Below are 20458 nucleotides of genomic sequence, written 5' to 3'. Positions count from 1 at the left end.
ACTACCAGAGGAAATAGAATTAAAATTAGATTTTGGCAATATTCCTGGATTACTTTTAAAATGGCAGCTCTCAAACCTTTTCTCCCTGGCAAATTTGCAACATAACAATTTTAACACTTGCCATTGTTTGTAGGGAAAAGCTACACTAACAAAAGACAGTGAGGAGTGATTACATCAAAATGATCTTAATATTCAGCATAAAATGGACTCACAGCTGCTATAAATTTTGGAAGATGAGCAATCCTTAAATATACAAATTGAGTATTTTAAATTATTACCTCCATTCCTTGAAGTAGGTGCTTGCACCTCTCTGTAGACAATGACATAGTCAGTTCAAAGGCAAGAACGTGACAGGCATAATCAGATTTATACCAAAAATTCTGCTTGAAGGTTATATAATTCAAAGGTATACCCAAAATAGTCTGCTTTCAGTGAAACCACAATTTCAGATCACAAAAATGATTCCCTTTCATTTAGAAAGCTGTCCAACTGTAAAATTTATGGGAAATTATGGGGGAAAAAATTCTAGCATCTGGCTGTACAAGCAAAAATTACAACGTTGTTAGGAAAAAAAAGCTGCTGCAAAATAAAAACCCCATTAAGCATGTTTGATATCAAAAATACAGACCTTTGCAACTCTTCCAAGTAAAAACTGTACTAGAGGAATCAATTTATTGCATTTTTGTCTTTTACTAGACCTCTCTTAGAATCAATACTACAAAACACACACTTATTAGAAGATGTTACAAAGATACATGACCACAGAATACCATCATGATTAAAACATTCAGTAATTATATCATCTTTATTAGAATTGTTCATGCCACTCAATAATGTTAATTGCCTAACCCATAAATTTGATTTCTTCCTAATATGTTAACAAATTGCGAAACTGTAAGGCTCAAAACTGTATTTTCAGGAGGAAAGTTAACTAATTTCATTCTTCAATATGACCTAAAGACAATCACTGAGTAAACAGAATTCCACTTCAATGGCTAAATTTCTGGGACAAATATGAAAGTAAATGCAGAGAACCATGCCTTATAACTGAAAATACCAATAGGCTAAGCACATTAAGACAATAAATTAAGATCTAGATTCTAGTTTCCTATTAGTTATGAAAAATCCAAGTAAATTCATTTAATTTTTCTGAGTTTTTGTTTCCCATCTATAAAGTGAGAAAAATAATCTTTGTTTTACATATTACACAGGGAATGGAAATTATACCTTAGGAAGAACCTCCTGAATAGCATGCTTTGAGAAAAGAAGTCAGTGAATCATCTTTCTTACTAGATTTGGAGAAAGAAAAGCAAAGCTCTCTTTTGCATGGAGTATATCACCTGAAGGCAAGGGTTGTGGATCAGGTAACTACTAATACTCCACAGCTTTGTTATACATTCTGTTATAAACAAAAGGATGATCCGCTACATTTTGAATGCAAATTAATGCTCTTCAGTTCTTCAATTCTTTAGAGAAAAGATGCTCTTTTAAAAAGGTACCAAGTTGCTACCTTAAAGTTTACCTCGCAAACAGTGATATTCAACTTCTTTTTCCTTAGTGAATCATGGAGCAATCAAATGGAAATTAAAATAAGGAAGATATATTTATAAATTCAGCTTTAATCTGTAATATAACATTATTGTCAACTCTCTTTAAGTTGTGTATCCAGAAACACTAACACATTTTCAAAAGATGGCAATTCTGATATAAACTCATAAAATTATTAAATCTGCCTGTCTGTCTACAAATTTAAGTGCTTGTAAGCACAATTTATATTTTAAAAGTAAATTTTTTATTTAAAAACTTTTATTTAAAAGTGTATAAGCATAGATGAAAGAAAAAGTAAAGTGGGGCTAAAGCCAGAAATGAATCAATCCAAAAGGTAAAAATTGATTTTTGTTCAAAACTCTGTTAATGAAATAAATTATATGCCAAGGTATATAAAATTTGTTGTAAAATTCATCTTTCATTACATGCTTCTGGAAATGAACTAACAAAAACATTTCTAAAATGTGGCTTCTTCCCCCCCAATACTTTTCACTTTTAACAAATAATATTCGCAATTTGTTCTCTCTTACCATAGACAAAAAGAAAACATTCAAGTTACTAAAACTGAGAATCCAAGTTTTTTGAAGTCATAACAGAAGTATAATGAAAAGAAAACTTTTACTAGAATTTCAAACAACAAACTAAAATTTGCATTTTGACTTTAAAAGGAAGCCAGAATTGTCTTTGAAAAAAACTATTTGAATAACAGTAAAAGTCATAAAACAGAGATAAAGGCGTAGGAAATGAGAATTGGTCAACTCCCAATTTTAAACAATGTGAAAGAAATGTTTAGTTAACTGTGTGGAATCAGAGTTAATAGCATTTTACTCATTTACTTCCATATAATTGAGTATCTATAGTAATGAAGGTTGGATGGAAGCCCTTTACTTTGTAGCTGAACGGCGGGTTGTAAAGAAACATTTAATTCCTTTTGACTTTCTTGGAAAGAAAAAAGAAAACCGCATCATAAAGGTGGGGGAAAGGGTCATAATATTTTATAACAGGATGCAAGAGACTCTGCAAACAGAAGAAAATCTAAGCAAAACCCAGCAGGACTGATTTGCCTCCTTCAATCGTGGGGAACACAATACAATCAATCACTTGTCATATTGGATCACAATAGTAAAGGTGGATTTTATGGTTTATGGTTCCCAACACTGCACACTAATCTACCCATAACACCATTTAATTGTTTCAAGCCGAGGGCTGGAACCTTTTATTTCTTTTCTAAAGTTCTGTGGTTCTTTCATTTTCTGGTCACCAGAATGGTATGTATACACCTGTTTCGTATATCCTATCCTGACAGGACTTATCTTTAGAGAAATGGGGAAACGATCTTTCCCGTGCTTAATATAAAAGATTTTCATTTTATAAGTATTAAAAGCATTAACGCATAAGAAGCACAAAATTAATATTCAGCCACGGAGCTTATCAAAATGGCTTTTTAGGCTCTCAGAGTTCACTCTGTAATTTTGCTTAGTTTAGGCATTAAAAACTAGTTAGAATCTCATTCCTGCTGGAAGATTGTAAAAATGCATATTTATTTTTCTATTTTAGCTACTGCATTTATTCATTTAAAAAATTTTTACACTGCTGTTAAGTCTGGAATTCAAACTTCTTTTCTTTTAGTTTTTTCCTGAAACATGCAAATTCTTTTTGCCTTTTCCCCACAGTTATCAGAGAAGCATTTTGATAATCCAGAATAATTTATGCAAATGAAATAGTGCCTACTGGAGAAATCATCTCATTAAAGAAAAAATGAATAAAAAGAAAATAAGTCACCATGTGACTTTTAAAAACCAGACTTGCAGAATTTCTTTTTGTATTTTTTCATCACCAAACACTAAACTAAGAAAAACATCACAGTATCATTTATGCCTCATCTGATACATGAGAAATTGTGCGTACTTTAAATAATGCACACTAGAATAAATATCCAATCATCATGATATGTGCTACAAAAACGGTCACCTGAAAAGAGTGGATGTCTTTAAGAATAGCTCCTATCCAGATCTTTTAGGTTGTGTGAATGTATACCAAAGGCAGCTTAATATTCCTACTCCTCTAGTTTAAAGAACTGTAAGATCTTTGTGCTGGTGGAATTTCTAGCTTTAGAAGGCTTGGAAAGAAATGAAGAGGTGTGAAGAAGTATTATGAAGATTCCTTGAGGACAGAAAACTGTCCATTTCAAAGATGAGTAATTCTTAATTCTGGGAACTCTAAACTCTGACATATTTTTGATTATTCATTTTCTGGAATTTCTTGGACTTGTAATTTAAACATTTTTTAAAAAACTAAACCAATAATAAAGCTGGATGTAACAGCATAGACAACACGTGTGGCAGCATCAAGGGAAACAAAGAACTTTTCCATTGGAGAGGTTTTAATTCACATTCTCATTAATTTTAATATTCAATTTGCCATCTTTCCACAAATAAATTATTATTCAAGAGGTTTTTTCCACAGCTATGTTTTCAAGTGGAGAAAATTTTATTTATTTATTTATTTATTTAACTTTCATTTCTCTCCCTTCTGTCTTTTGTGCTTTTTTTAAATTGAAGTACAGTTACAATGTGTCAATTTCTGAGGTACAGCACAACATCTCAGTCATGGATATACATATATATTCCATATATTTGTTTTCATATTCTCTTCATTGGGGTTATTACTAGATACAGAACATGTTCCCTGTGCTATACAGCAAAAACTTTTTTTTTTACATCTATTTTTATATACAGTGGCTAACATTTGCAAATCTCAAACTCCCAAATGGGTATCCCTTCCCACCCCCTTTCCCCTGTAACCATAAGATTGTTTACTATGACTGTGAGTCTGTTTCTGGAGAAAGCATTTATGATTAATTCATAGAATTCAAATCTAAATCTGAACTGCTGCTTCAATTGGTGAATTATTCTAAATGATCAGGATAGGAAGGTAGAACATAATAGAGAGTGAAGCCAAAATCTCAAACCAAAGGGCTCTTTGTATCCTAAAAAGATAAATGGCCACCTATTTTCTGATATTAACTTAGCCAGGGACTATCTCTACTTCCTTATTACTATATGGAATGATTTGACATTATACATTAGGGGAGATAGAAAAGGTCAATAGTCAAGAGAACAAATTATTGGTGGAACCAGAGAATAAACCATTACTCAGATGAATATAAAAGTAGCAAAAGCAACTAAAAATTGAAAGCTGGTGAGTAGAGAAAACTGGAAAAATAATCAAGGTGAAATTGGGGTACACTGATGAAGAGTGATCAATAGCAACCACAAACTTATACTGAGAAGCCAATAAGTAATACGGACAATATACTAGGACGTCTATATATTCTCTTTTTGCCTTAGAGCCTTTTCCTTTGGGCCTAGAAGTTAGCATTACTGTTGTTAAGAGGATTTTCCAAACAGTTTCAAATCCCAGGAAGTCTTTGAATATTGAGCTTCACTGCTGGAAGATACTACTGAATGTAAAGGAAACAGGGAACAAAAAGGTATTAACAATTTATTGCAGTAAGTCCAATTTTAGAAACTCAAATTGTCTAAAAGGCAGAAAAAACATCCAACCAAAAATTTAATTCTTTTGATGTATGACAAATCATATCCCAAGACACTTTACAATTAATAGTGATCCAAAGTTGAACAATGATAACTTCATTAACTCTAAAAACATTAGAAATTACTGACCTAAATGAAAATGATTATAGCTAGCAGTGCTGAGAGAAAAAGGCAAAATTGGAAAAACTTAACAGATAAGTAAATAATGGCTGGCATTAATGAACAATGAACAAAATAACTGGTCATAGGCTAGTAGTCATGGAGATGGCTAACGACACAGCCTCCAGTTACCCTGGCCTCTTATTATTAGACTTCATTATAGTGAGTCAAAGCATTTGTCATAGCACTGAATAAGCCATAAAACAATGCTTTTAGAATTGAAAAGTTCAATGCAAACTCTCACTTACCTTCCCTGTTAGAACTGAGGGAAATTCAGTATCAAACTTGTTGCTCAAGCCAAACCTTAAAAACAAAGACAGAACAAAATATATTCTACATAGTGTATTAACTCTTTCCCTTAAAAAAAAGTTACAAAGCAATGCATTTTTCTTTTGATGTTGTGACTTAAAAACATATCCTAAAAAGAATTTGATATTTACAGAAAATAAATCTCTGACTTTTAATCCAAATTAACAGTAAAAGAAACTTCAGGAGCAAATGTTAAAGTAGGGTTCTAATTAGATCCATGATATGAGATTAAAAATAATAGATTAGAGAAACACTGATACAGAGCTTGAAATATCACAGCTTTTGATTGAAATGTTTCTGGTAAAGCCCACTTTAGTTGATAACTGCTGGAACTAGCTGATGGGTTGTACGTGGGAGTGGATTATACTATTCTTTCTACTTCTGTATACATATGAAAATTTTCCTAATAAAAACTAATATAACCTTTGGAACTATAGAATTTGACAACTTATGATCAGTTACTACTCAGATACTCAAAGATTGAGTCTTATGAATGGCTTTTATGTATATACTCAACCAATTTGGAGAAAACAGATCCGTTTCAAAAGCTCTGATCTCTTCAAGTTATGTTCATTGAAATCTGTACTAAGTCAAAATGATTTTATAAGCCTTTGTTCACCTACTTGTTGATTTTAGTAGGGATAACAAAGGTCACTTCCTGCATGTTATATCAGAGCGACTACAATTTTATGGTAGTGGCTGAGGTGTTGTAAGCAAAAAGGACAAAACACTAACTTTGAATAAAAAGTCCTTGTGAGGTAGGTAATACAGGAACAGTTACCAGGAACTATCTACTCACAGGGGTAGACACTGTGTTATGTAAATATATCACCGTTAAACTTAACAACCCTGCAAGAGAGGTATTGTCACAGACAAGGAGTCTGACAGAAAATTTTTTTTCAAAATGTAATTAATTAAATGAATTGCCCGAAGTTATACATCTAGTAAGAGGGGGAAACCAAAATTCAAATGCTAATCCCTAAGTTCTTTCTGTCCTATATTAAGTTCCCTGAGAAGAGAAATTAAGGCTTATTTATTTTGCTATCTTCCACTATGCTTAGTAGCAAAACGGAATCTAGTAGGTGCTTAATAAGTTAGTTGAATAACAAGGTACTGTATGTCCTATTTGATTCTACTGATTTATGGCACTTTGGTCTTAGGGTCACTTTAAAGACATGTTAAGAATGCAATGTCCACTTAAAACTCTCTGTGAGAATATCATATTATCTTTATATCATTTATGCTAATAGCTCCTTTTCAAGGACACAAGCTAATCTTAAACACAGACTCTCTATACTTAGCGGCTAGCAGTAAGGTACATATCTGTGCATAAATATATTTTACCTTGTATGTTTAGAATGTATTTTAAAACAACAAATTCTGTATTTTAAAATAGTTGAGAAAATTAACAATTATAAAAAGACCTTAAAGTCATTATAAAAAAATTTCATTACTTATCTAGGTGTCAGTACAACATGTAATAAGAACATAATATTCTCATAATAACATTCCCTTTAGATCTATACATAGAGGAGTATAGCCAAACTTAAGAAGGTATATCCCTGTACATGAATTTTTATGGCAACTTTCACACACTGTTTGAGAAACTGACACTCTAGTATTAACAATATATTGGCAATTATATTAATTAATTACTAATTAAGCAATCAATAACATGACAAATATTTAATAGAGCAAGAAACATATTTCATTTAAACTGTATTTAGCTAAATAGTGACTTTATCACTAGTCAAAAAGATGTAATTGAACTCATTATTCCACAAAGAGTAAGTTCTTATTGCATAACAAAGAAATAGATACAGGTTTCATTTTTAGAAAGTAGACATGATACATTTGAAAGTAGAGCTCTATTTCCATACCTTGTCTTTTAGATGCAACGTTAATAACACGTTCCTACATCCATTACAGATTGCTGCCATTACAGCCTTTCCCAGTGGCCATTCTCTTACTAGATATCAAATATGTAGAGGATATAGACAGATGTATTCTGCAAGATGGGTTGGACTATTTCTATTATTTAAAAAAATTTTAAGCTTTGCTATTCTCTTTTTGCATTTATCACTGGACAAATGAACTTTCTTTGCCACCTTAATATCCCCTCCTTTCTTAACCTTTTGAAATTTGACTTTTGATGCTGTCACTTTACTGAAAATAATCTTATTCAATAAATTTATTCAGAAAGATAAGTTCATCTTATTTATTGCCAAATTCAATGTCCTTTTCTCAGAACTTTTCTCCCTGACTTTGCAGCTATTGCTGCTGTTGACCACTCCTTCCCTAACACTCTCCCATTCTTTCACTCTCCTAACACTCTTGTCTTTTACCTAAGTTTAGCTTTCAGTCATCTGTTTCTCTTTCTAAAGGAACTATAACAGTTCATCTGCTTTTAATGGCTTTGGCAATTACTTCTATGCTAATAGTCATCAACTCTGTATCTCCAGTTCTGTATTTTCCAACATGCTCTAGTCCCTCATCTCTAACTGCATACTAAAAATTTCTATTTGGATATCTTGCTACAAAATAATACACCTTCAGTGAAAAACGTCTAAAATTAAATGTTATCTTTTATTGGAAACTGGCTCCCCCCTTTCAAATTCCTCATCTCTATCAATGGCAGATCGACTCTCTTTAACCTAGATCTTGGTATCGTTTTTGCATCTTCTCTCTCCTATTTTTTGTACTGTGCTTATATCCAAGTGGTTCCCAGTCCTGTTATTTGTTCCTTTGAAATCATTCTCATAACATTTTCTTCCTTTCTGGTGCCACTGCCATGTTGGCTCTCGTCTTTGCTCATGTGGTTCCTCTTGCTTCCTGTCCCTAGTTGAAATCCAACGTGCAGCCCTTTAGGCTCAAGTCAAGTTCCAACCCCTGCTGGAATGCCTTGGATGCTCAAGCCTTCATGGATTTCCCCCTTTCTCTGAACACTCATAGCCAATTTTAATCTGTACTATACAATTCAACAGTCAACAAAACATTTTCTTTTATTCTTTGCTGATCCACATCAATACCTTAAAGGTAATTTTCCTGTTAACTTCGTAAAGCAAGGCCTATACTTTGCTTTTTCTGTATTCTTCATAGTGCTTAGCCCAGTGCTCAGCTTCTGAAGAAATGCTTGCTAAATTCACATTACAAATTTTCTTCTCTAATATAAAAAGGGATTGCCTTTTCTAAAATAAAAAGTATATTAGAAGTGGTAAGGAAAATATCATTCTACCTCTTAAAATATTTCATTATGGCCTACATTTATCTACTTCAAAAGGTATAAAGATAGGCAAACTAGGCCCAACATATTCTCATAATTTTGGCTAAAAGGCAGTAGCAATTCTGTTCTTTCCTACCAAGGATTTCTTTCTTTAACTTCTCCACTAGATACTTAGCACTTAAAAAGAGTACTTAACTTGGGTGGGGGAGGGTATAGCTCAGTGGCGGAGTGCATGTGCATGAGGTCCTGGGTTCTATCCCCAATAACTCCAATAAAAAAAATAATAGATAAACTTAATTTGTACCCCACTCCAAAACCAAAACCAAAACCAAACCAAACCAAACAGTACTTAAATCATCTTAGGCACAACATTTTACTTAGTAGCTACTAAGAAAGTGTTGAAATGACTGTTGCTAAATAAACACCTCAGCTCTGTTTCATGAGCAAACCAGTAAGTTAAGAAGTGTGAGTCCACAGAAGTTAGACAAGCTCATCTACGCATTACTGATCAGAGACAAACGTTAGTTAAGATGTGGAGTTGTTCAGCATTAGACAAAGGCACTTGGAAACTGCTCACATTGTCATTTGAATAGCTTCATTAAATACAGAGCCTATTATGGGTTTGAAGCTGACCCAGCTGGTGGTTCTTATTGATTGTATTTTACTTGTCAAGTGTCTCCAATACCCCCAATTTTAATTTCTTAGATAATTCTTTGGAGTAGAGGAAACTGAGGCAAAGAAGTTGCTCTTAGTTGCTCTTAGTTGCTCTTCCCTCTCCTCTCCCTCCCTACACCCCTCACTGATTTTAATTCTCTTGAAAATGGCTATACATCAGCCTTTGAAAACCTCGCACAAGTTAAAGTTCATGTGTTCCGGTTGTTTAAGAAAACAGATCAAAGTGTAGTATAATTCTGCCAACAAGAAACATGACTTCACTAGAAAACTATGCACTCACAGTAACACTGATTCTGAAACATGTGCATTAAACTCTATTTACCAAACCAAGGACAAGGAAAATCTATGCCATACAATTAAGAGATTTTTTAAAATTACAGACAAATTTATTTAATCTTCCATATGGAAATAATCATGTCCTGCTGCTGTAAAATAATGTAAAATGACACATTACCTACCACAGTTTCAGTATTGTTAAAGACTAAAATCTTATAAAATATGTACCTTATACAAACACAAATTAACAATGCTTCACTGTAATTCCTCAAAGACAGCTGTTTGCAGAAAAAGCATTCATTCCATTCATTGATTTGAGAAGTATCAACATTTGTAGTGCTCTGTAAGTTTTTGCAGAAATGTACTATTTGGAAAATCTGGCCGTATTTTTCAATTTTATACATAATAACTTCATCTCTTTTAGATTAATCTTAAAGAGAATTTTACATATCCTTGAGATTGGTAACCTCTCATCTCTGCTAACTTCTATATACAGCTGTACTATCAATTATCTATATATTTTAAGTAAGGTATGGTAATACCTATAAATAAGAAAAAAACTCATGAGATGTAATTTTCCTTATATTTCAATACATTGGATCCAAATATTTATCTTAAAAATATCAAGAAAAAAAAGATTGACACTAACTTATATCCCTCAGAGGTATAGTATTTCTGAAACACCTGATATTCCCAAGAGACATTTCATTATTTCTGTTTCTAAAACTTCAAATCTGTGGGAGTTAATTTAGCTATATATTTTTTTTTAATTTGGAAAAAGATCCCCAAATATCCATTTATGATTGTCATCATCTCAGATTAGGAATTACAATTACTGGGGTTATGGCATTCTACTTCTCAAAAAATTATAATTGACTGATGAGACATTAAAAGATTACTATCTTGTTAAAGTAACTAGAAAACCAGTATGTTAAGATGATCCATGTAGACAGGGGTATTCTGACACACAGGGGTTTGCTCAACAAACCTTTCAGAGATAAGGCTATACCATATCCTCTCCCTCCATCTGGTGGGTTATCCTTTTCTTTTCTTTTCTTTTCTTTTTTCTTTCCTCTTCTCTTCTCTTCTCTCCTCTCCTTTTCTTTTCTCTTCTTTTCTTTCTTCCTACCTACCTACCACCTACCTACCTACTTACCTATCTCTATGCTCAGAAAACAAGAACTCTTCAGATGATTCAATTAACTAGTATTTGCTGAGGGCCTATAATATAGCACATGCTATGGTAGGCATATTGAATTTTACTAAAGTGAACCAATATTCATTCAACTCACTTTTACTGAGTGTCTACTTCAGTGCCTAGCCTACTGTGCTAGGCACTGAGGATTCAGAGGGAACCAGAGATTGTTCCTGCTATTTCAGCTTACAATTTAGTTATGGCAGAGAAGTCTTGCAGAAGGTGTCACATACGGGGTGAGGGTGGTGAGTACTGGAATTCTAGATGTAGGTCCCAGCTTGAGCAGAGGCAAAGAGGTAAGAAACAGCATGCTATGGAACAGGAAAATACAAGCTGAAAGGGGAAATGTCAGAAGATTTGGCTGATAGATAGGCAGGGTGCAGTTCTATCCTCCATGTTATACAGCTTAGACTTGATCCCCCAGGTGAAGGGAAAACCACAGAAGTCTTAAACAGGAAAGTGGTGTCTCCATCTAGCAGCAGGCTGAGGGATGGATGTGGAGGCGACAAGGATGAAGGCAAGGTGAAAGGGGCCTGAATCAGGAAAGTGGTGGTAGGGAGGAAAAGAGGAAAATTTTAGGTCATATATTATTAATACATGCTGACTGCTTAGCTGTGAGAAGTGTGAGTAGAAGAGAAGAATCAAAGGTGAATATTGGGATAGGGGGAGGTATATTTAACAGAGTTGGAGAACAAAGAAATAGGAGGGATATTCTGAGGGGTTGGGATGGGGGTGTGAGAGGATGTGGGGGGATGAGTTCTGTTTTGACTGTGTTGAATTTAAGATGTCAGTGAGCTATCAGGTGAGGAAGCCTAGATTAGAGTCTGAGCATAGTCTGGTACAGTGATACATATTTGAGAGACATCAGATAATTGAAACCATGAGTCAAAATGAGACCATCTAGACAGAGTAGGGAATGAGAAGAATAGTGGGCTGAGAACAAAACTCTGGAGATCACTGGTATTCAAGGGGCAAGGGAGGAAGGGAAACTCACGAATGAGACAGTAAAGGAACAACCAGAAAAATATAAGGAGAATCAGGGAGAGGGAAAAGGCCAAGGAATTCTCAGGTTTGCTTGGCAGGCAAAATTTTTTTTTTTTTAATCAGAATTTGAATACCTTTAGGCAAAACATATACCTTCCAGATCAACGAATGCCCCATCATTACTCATGGTGCACCATTTTTCTGTCACCTGTTTTGCCTCTTAAGACCTGTGTTTGTGACCCCTGGAGTAGAAGCCTCTGAGAAAGAGGCAGTCATTATAAATCTCATTTGCATCAGAGAGGACCAGAAAGATAGGGAGTTGAAGATGCCCACTAATTTAGCAACAGAGGGTCATGGTGATCTTAATGAGGCCGGTTTGTGTGTGGTCATGGTGGTAGAATCCAGATTACACAGGGGTGAAGAGGAAACAGATATGGTGAATGTAGCTACTCTTAAGAAACTTGGAGAAAGTAGGAAGAGAGACTAGATAATAGCTAATGGGGAATGTAGGTCTAGGAAGACTTTTATTTTGTTTTTAAAGAATTAGAGAGACTCAGTATGTTTATAGACTGAGTCGAGTGAGGTAATATTATAGAGACAGGGCCTGCCTGGGAGGAGGCTGGAAGAGAAGGGTATGGAAGGCAGCAGTGGAGGGGTGAGCTTTGAACAAGTGGAGGGACCCCTTGACCTCTGAGTCTGGAGGAAGAGAGCACAGGATTTCAAACCTAATTAAGATCCAATGCAGGTTTTTCAGCAGGAAAGCAACATGATTAAATTGTGTTTTAAGAAAATTAGTTTGGCACAAGCATGTAAGAGGGATTGGAGTGGGAAGAGGTGGCAGACTGTGGCCATAATTCAAGCAGGAGATGATGGCGATCCAAACTAGAGAGGTGCCAGTAAAAATGGAGAACATGAATAATCTAATAGACATTTTAAAAGGCATGATGACATAATTCTGAGACAGATTGACATAGGACAATTCAAGGAGAAGGAAGAGTTAAAATGACTCAAGGATTTGAAATATTACCCTGGAAGATTGGAATGGTAGTATTAGGATCAGAAATGGGGCAAGTGGAATGCACAGCCATTGTGGGGAGGGAAAATATTGGGCTTAAGCTATACTGAGTTTGAGGTGATGGCTCTCAAAATTTTCTTAAATGGAGTACTGGGAATAGAACCCAGCACCTCGTGCATGATAAGCAAGCACTCTACCACTGAGCTATTACCTACCCCCCTCAAATTTTAAACTTTGAAAAGAAAGAACATCCTCTAAAGAACAGATGACTGCACAGGGAATGAAAAAAAAAAAAGGGGTGGGAAAGAATAAGAAATATTTCATTCAGATAGGGCAACTAATACTCACATGCCAGAAAAAAAACTAAACAGAGCTGATATTTTAGACATCTCAGAATTAGATTAACTATTTCCTAAGGCTCTTACTTTACCTCTTGTAAGGAAGGTTTTACAATCGTAGAAAGACCAGTTTCTCAGATCCAGTAAAACTTTCTCCTAAACATTTAAACTTTTCTTCAAATCTCAGACATTTAACATCAAACGTGCCTTCTAGGTAAGAGAATGCGTACAATATAACTAAATGATTTTCCAAACTATATACCTTGGTTAGCAATTCAACTATCAGTTTGCTGCTTTTCAGGTTTTGGCTTCAATTAATATCAACAGTTACTATGAGCACTACTATTTCATATTCCTTATTCTAGAAGTTTTAAGCTGCCCGGGACACAAGGGTCTGGGCATGGCAAGTGTCAGTGCTTTACTTTCAATTGAAAATAGACCGCTAAGTGTTGTGTGAAAAGTAGAATGGAACCACAAATAAGTTTCAGGGAACTTAAATTCTGTTTTCTTGCTCGTTCTTTGTTTTCTGAATTTTAGAAAATAATGAGGGGGAGAAGTGTGGAATTTAAAATTATGGACTGGAATAAAAAACCTTTTTCTGTTCAGTCATGTGAAATAATCTGCATGAAAGTAACCTCAGGCGCCAGAATCATAATTAATTTGAGTAATAAATTGTCTCCCTAGTGATGAAAGGAATGGAAGTAAAACAGCGCAGTAAGCTGGCATCTGAACATTGCAGGCTATCTGCAAAATTCTTGGACTAAGAAAAATTGTGTTAAAATTGCCTAACCAAAAGGCAGTTCTAAAAATCTCCACAACTCTTCAACAATTTCAAAATCTTTTTTAATATATTTCATGCAAACACCACAAAAGTATATTGCTAAAAATACTCAGTGTGTCAAAATTAAAAGCTAACATGATGAGGGAAGGTGGTGCATAATATGATTTCAGATAATATGAACTCAACTGAAAGCCAGAGGAGCTAGGTGAGCCATTATCAAAATTAGAGGCAGCGTGATTTGATAGTAAAAAAAAAAGTCTTATTTTAAAAATGCAGTAAATGCTAGCACAGTTAAGAGGATGAACATGACACAATACTCAAACTTCCAAGTATTTATAGTCCAAGCACATAAAAATGAGAACGCACTCTTCAAAGACCAGAGGACTATCAAAATTTTCCTTTGCTTTGCAACTACTATGCTATGAGGTCCCTCCCCCTTTTCTTTTCTCAAATATGATCCAAGATTTCAATTAAAAAATAACCCTGTGTAAGTTTTCAAAAAATCATTCTCCTGGGGGACTAATTTCCATATATATTTAATATTTGGGCATACAAAATATCCTGAAGGTATCTTAAATTATCTCAGAGCTGAAAGGCTTTAGAAATCATCTAACCTAAACCCCTCATTTTACCGATGGAGAAATCAAGGCCCAGAAATGGGAAGTAACCTGACCAAGGTCACAGGGCCAGTAAGAAGCAAAGCTGGGACTAACATCCAGAAGCCCTCATTCTCAATACATTGCTCTTTCTTCCTTTCATAGCTGCCTCTCAACCTGAACCTCTAACTGTGATACCTAAGGAATGTCAGAGTGAGGAGTGATCAAGGCATAGAAAGGACTGTTGTATTCATTTACATAAGGATTAAATAGGGAGAATGGATGGGTGAATATGTGGGTGGGTGGGTGGATATTCGCCAATGTTATTCACAAAATACATTACGTCTCTATTTTGAAGCGTCCAAGCCTAGGTCCTGTCACTTGTTACAGCAGTCACCGTGTTCCACTAGACAATCTTAGCAGCAAAGAATCCGCTGGTACATTCTGCAGTTTAAAGACTATTCATGGCCAGCATACACAGAAGCAAGGAGATTACCCCTACTTCAATTCCTCTGGCTCCCAACCCCCTAACTTCCCCGTCCTACGCTCCCTCTTTACCTGGTGCATCACATTTGCATTATCCTCACTTCCTTTTCACCTATCTCCCTCGGTTTCTCCATTTAGACCAGGTGTCCTTTCCTAACCGTATACCTCAGCCAGCCCTCCCCCACTCCACAGGCCCCCTCGATCACCTTATTTCTCTGCCGCCAAATCTCAGCTTTTTCAAACCCCATGGTCCCCTCTCGCTTACACAGTGATGTGGCCGGCGCCCCGCACCAATACAGGGTCGGGGGCATATCTCCGCAGATGCTCCTCGCTCACCACCCGAGGCGGGGGCGGCGTCTCCTCCACCTCTTCTTCTTCTTCCTCCTCCTCCTCTTCTTCCTCCTCCTCCTCCTCCTCATCTTCCTCGTCATCGTCGGGCCCCGATACCGACGACGACGACGACGGCGACGACGACGACGTTGCCGCTTCTTCTTCCTCCTCCTCCTCCAGTTCCGAGATGGTGTCGAACTCCGCCATGTTGGGCAGCAGGATGCTCATCACGTGACCTCTCGATCGCCGCCACCCTGAGGGAGAAGAGTTTGAACCTGCTGAGGTGCTGGAAGAGGAGGGGGAACGAAATGCCGAGAAAGAGGAGGGAGGTAGGGACAGGATTTGAGGAGATGCGCCTGCGTGGTGGGGTAGACGAGGGTGGAGGGGTGTTGGAGGCGGGGGCATGAGGGAGAGGAGCAAAATCAGTGTACGCTTGCGCGGCTCCGGGGAAGGGGGGCGTTAGAGGTAAACTCCAGGGAATTATCGAGGTCCGTCCAGTCTGCGGGTGCTGATCTTAATGCTGCTGTTTGGCTTCTGCTTGTATCCGGGGGACGTATCTTCTGGTTTTACTTCCTATTAATTCATAGTGGGTATTATTACCCGCTTTCCCTCCAGGGCAGGGAAAAGATATTCTGTAAAAGTGAGGTTAGAACTTTGCCCCATTTATCTCAAGGTGTATACCAATCCCTTAACGTTTGTTCAACGTTACAGTTTAAAAGGCTTTTGCAGCAGAACTTTGCCACACCCTGGGAGGCATTTTAATTAACATTTTACAGAAGAGGAAACTTTCTATTACTACTTCTACAATGTAATACTTATGGAGGACTTAGTGTCAGGGAGTGTGCTAAGCGGTCTATGCATATCTCATTTAATATTTCACAACTCTGAGATATGTACCACGATGATCTCATTTTACAGGTGGGAAACCTCCATGCAGAGAGTAACTTGCCCAAGGTCATGGAGTTACTAAAAGACAGACCTAGTTTTAAACTTGGAGCAGGGAGGGGGGCTCTTCTGATTCCAGAAGCCCAGTATTCTTAACCAAAGGGCTATATTGACTGAAGTTGTTTGAAAGGGCTTTGTAGAGTGATGCCTTTTGGGCTGTTTCTTGAAACATATTTGAATTTTTGAGATTATTTGGGGGGGCATTCTAACCTAAGGAAACAGTAATTAACAACATCCATTTTCCAGACACCACCGGGCTAGACTCTTTCACATACAGTACCTTAGCTAACCCTTAAACAATCCTGTGACGTAAACATTATCATTATCTATTTTATAGATGGCAAAACAGTCTCAGGAAGTTTAATTTATTAAGGTGACCTTTTGTCCAAAATTTTACACTTCAGATATTTTATGCTGTCTTCTCCACACCCACTCACATGTTGTAGAAATCACATGTTTAGAGTTTTTAATCCATGTCTCAAACTATTTCATACTTGGCAGCAGTACAAAAGTTCATGTCATAGTTCTGAGATCCTTGGGATCTGTGTGAAAGTAAAGTCACACAGCTGCTAAGTAATAAAACAAATACTGTAATCCAGGTATTCTAATATCAGCTTCACTACTCTTTATGCTACACTACAACTGCATCCCAATGAGATGGTGAGACAGGATACAGATGTAGCTACACTTAAATTTAGGGTGAGCATTATATTAGCAGTATAGCAGTAAAAACAAAGCATTTAGGATGTGTGAGGGAGGAAGAAATTAGTTCTATGAAAGGCACTGATCAAACCATCATCATTATCAAGGAGTTTGTGTTATTAAAATGGAAAAAAATTATTGTACGTAAAAGCTTGTTTCAGAACTTTAAAAATAAGTTGCAACACAATCAGTAAGCAACAAAATCTAGTTCTTTATATCGTAGAGAACTTCATCTACTAGCCAGAAATTATAATTAAAGATGGAACCTTAAGTATTTTATAATAGCCTTCTGGCAAGACATATATCTGTTTTTCTTGGGCATTAATAAATAATGTGTCGTATGTCATTTATCAGAGCAAAATGCTTTAGACTTAAGATCAAATCAATATTCTGTGCCAGTTCTTCTCTTTCAAAAAGCAAAAAAGCCATAAGCGATACTGAAAAAATTTCAAATATATTATCCACAAAGATCTTCTATGTCAATCTCTAGAGGGAAGTAGTTTGCTAATTACTGCTTAGATGGTAGTTTCTCCTTTTCACCACTCATGATTAAACTAGGAAGGGATATTTGAAGGGAAAGGACTATAAGGGGTGGACTTGTGATAAGTGCAAATGAGTTATTGGAACTATGGTTAAAGTGAAGAAATGATGGCTGTAGGAGATGGGAGGGAAGGAGATGGAGGATGCAGTTCCTCAGTCAAAATGGAAAGAGGCCCCTGAGACTTAGATGTCAAAAGGACAAAGCAGTTCAGAGAAGTGCTATGCTTGGAGAAACTCACAAGTATATTCATATCTGCTCATCTGTTTTCCTGTACACATACAGCGGGCTAAAAAGGCATATATGATTCCAAAGGTAATTTGTTTTGCTGAACAAATTTTGGAATTGGCCCAGCTGAGAAAAACACATTTTATCAGCACACACAAGAAACAACATGATTTTTAAATGATACTTTAGCAACCATCAAGGATAGTAAAGCTAGGAGTGAATGGAGAAGAAAGCAAGCCATGTGACTTTCTGTCTGATGTGCTAAGCAGGGCATTGGGTAATTCTCCCATCTGATAGGTGGGGACCTGAAGCAAGAGGTTTAAGCATCTGAAGGGGTTTCAACCTTAAAAAAGCTGAAAAGAATGGCAAGTTTCAAAAGACAGCTCCCTTCTTTCCTCCCTTCCTTCCTTCCCTCCTTCCTTCCCTCCTTCCTTCCTTCCTTCCTTCCTTCTTTCTTTCCTTCCTTCCTTTCCTCTATCTATCTATCTATCTATCTATCTATCTATCTATCTATCTATCTATCTATCTATCTAAGCATATGACAGTGATTTTAGTGCATTTACAGAGTTGTGCAGCTATCACTACAAATTTATTTTAGAACATTTCTGTCCCATTCAAAAGAAATCACTATCCCATTTTCACTCATTCCCCATTCTTTACCCCTAGCCCCAGGCAATAATTAATTCACTTTCTGTCTCTATAGATTTCTTTTCCAGACATTTCAAACAAATTGGATTATATAATATCTGCTCTTTTGTGTCTAGCTTCTTTCACTTAACATAATGTTTTTGGGATTCGTCCATGTTGTGTCTTGTTTGAGCACTTCATTCCTTTTAATTGATGAATAGTATGCCATTGTAAGGATATATCACATTTTGTTTATTCATTCATCAATTGATGACATTTGGGTTGCTTCAACTGTTTGAATATTATGCTATGAAAATTCACATACAAGTCCTTGTGTGAGCATATGTTTTAATTACTCTAGGGTAGATACCTATGAGTAGAATTGCTGAGACATATGGTAAAACTGTTGAATTTAAGAAAACTGCCAAACTGTTTTCCAAAGTTGCTCAGTTTACATGCCCACCAGCAATAAATGAGGCTTCCATTTTCTCCACATCCTCTTCAACATTTGTTATTGTCTATCTTTTTGATTATAGCTATTCTTTTGAGCATGAAATGCTGTTACATTGTAGTTTTACTTTGCATTCCCTAATGACTGATGATGTTGAGCATCTTTTCATATACTTGTTGTCCATTTGTATACCACCTTTGATAAAATGTCTATTCAAATCTTTTAAAAACTTTAAAAAATTAAACGTTTTTTAAGATAATTGGAGATTTATGTATAGTTGTAAAAAATAATACAGCGTGGTCCTGTTTAACCCCTTACTCAGTATCCCCGAATGATAACATCTTGCATAGCTAACTATAGTACACTATCACAACCACGAAACTGACATTGATACAGTCCACCCATTTTACTTGGATTTCCAGTCATACACGTACTCATTTTTGTGTGTGTATTTTGTTCTATACAATTTTATTGTAGGTATAGGTTTGTATGACCACCACCATAGTCAAGATACAGAACATTTACATCACAACAAGAATCCCTCTTGTATCCTTTTATAACCACCTCCCCTCTTTTCACAACCATTAAACTGTTTACTGCCTATAGTTGTAATTTCAAGACTATTATGTAAATTGTATCACACAGTACATAACCTTTGGGGCTTGGCCTTATTCACTCAGTATACTTCTAAGATTCATCTAGGTTATTGGGTGTATCAATGGTCCATTCCTTTTTATTGATGCATAATATTCCACAGTACAGATGCATACAGATGCACTGCAGTTTGTTCAGTTCTTCACCTACTGAAAGACATCTAGGATTTTCCCCAGATTTTGGCTCTTAAGAATAAGATTACTATGAACATTTGTGTATAGCTTTTTGCCCTTTTGAAAATTTGGTTGTTTACTTATTATTAAGTTATAAAGTATCCTTTCTACATCCTAGATAAAAGTTCTTTGTCAGATATATGGTGTACAAATATTTTCTCTCAGTCTGTGGCTTGCCTTTTCATGTTGTCACTTGAAATGAAAAAATTTTCAATTTTGATAAAATCCAATTCATCAATTTTTCTTTTATCCTTTTGTGCCTTTGATGATATATCTAAGAAAATTTTGTCTAACACAATTTCAAAAAATTTGCTCTTTGTTTACTTCTAAATTTTTTTAGGTCTGTGATCCATTTTGAGTTAATTTTTGTGTATGGTATGTAGTAAGGGTCTCAGTTCATATTTTTGCATGTGGCTGTTAAATTGTCCCAGCTCCATTTGTTAAAGGCTATCCTTTTTCTGTTGAATTGCCTTGATACCTTTGTTGAAAATCAATTAACCATAAATATATGGGTTTATTCTTGGACTCTTAATTCTGTTCAAGTGATCTATTCATCTATCTTCATGCCAGCACTACACAATCTTGAATACTATAGCGGTATAGTGAGTTTTTAAATTGGAACATGTAAGTCCACCAAATTTGCTCTTTTCAATACATTTTGGCCCCAT

At 35.7% G+C, this 20458-nt stretch overlaps 2 protein-coding genes across 4 annotated transcripts in view; one reads left to right on the top strand and one right to left on the bottom strand.

The window, feature by feature from the left end:
- Window positions 1–16101, bottom strand: part of CHIC1 (cysteine rich hydrophobic domain 1) — a 36601-nt gene extending 20500 nt beyond the window's left edge. Inside the window, exons 1-2 of one of the 2 annotated variants that reach the window (XM_074358828.1) lie at window positions 15408–16101; window positions 5513–5567 (exon numbers count right to left, since the gene is read on the bottom strand). In XM_074358828.1, coding sequence (XP_074214929.1) covers window positions 5513–5567; window positions 15408–15877 — 525 coding nt within the window. In that variant the 5' untranslated portion in view covers window positions 15878–16101. The remainder of the gene's footprint in view (window positions 1–5512; window positions 5568–15407) is intronic. The other variant, XM_010967570.3, reaches the window with a different exon arrangement.
- The window catches only part of LOC105063582 (nucleosome assembly protein 1-like 2), a 149214-nt gene continuing 144474 nt past the window's right edge, over window positions 15719–20458 (top strand). The window contains exon 1 of one of the 2 annotated variants that reach the window (XM_074358827.1): window positions 15719–15801. The gene's annotated coding sequence lies outside the window, so the exon portion shown is untranslated. The remainder of the gene's footprint in view (window positions 15802–20458) is intronic. The other variant, XM_074358826.1, reaches the window with a different exon arrangement.

This window comes from Camelus bactrianus, chromosome X (assembly GCF_048773025.1).
Source record: "Camelus bactrianus isolate YW-2024 breed Bactrian camel chromosome X, ASM4877302v1, whole genome shotgun sequence".
NCBI classification, from domain to species: domain Eukaryota; kingdom Metazoa; phylum Chordata; class Mammalia; order Artiodactyla; family Camelidae; genus Camelus; species Camelus bactrianus.
Note: the sequence above shows the minus strand (reverse complement) of the source record. Positions and strands in the feature narration are given on the sequence as shown.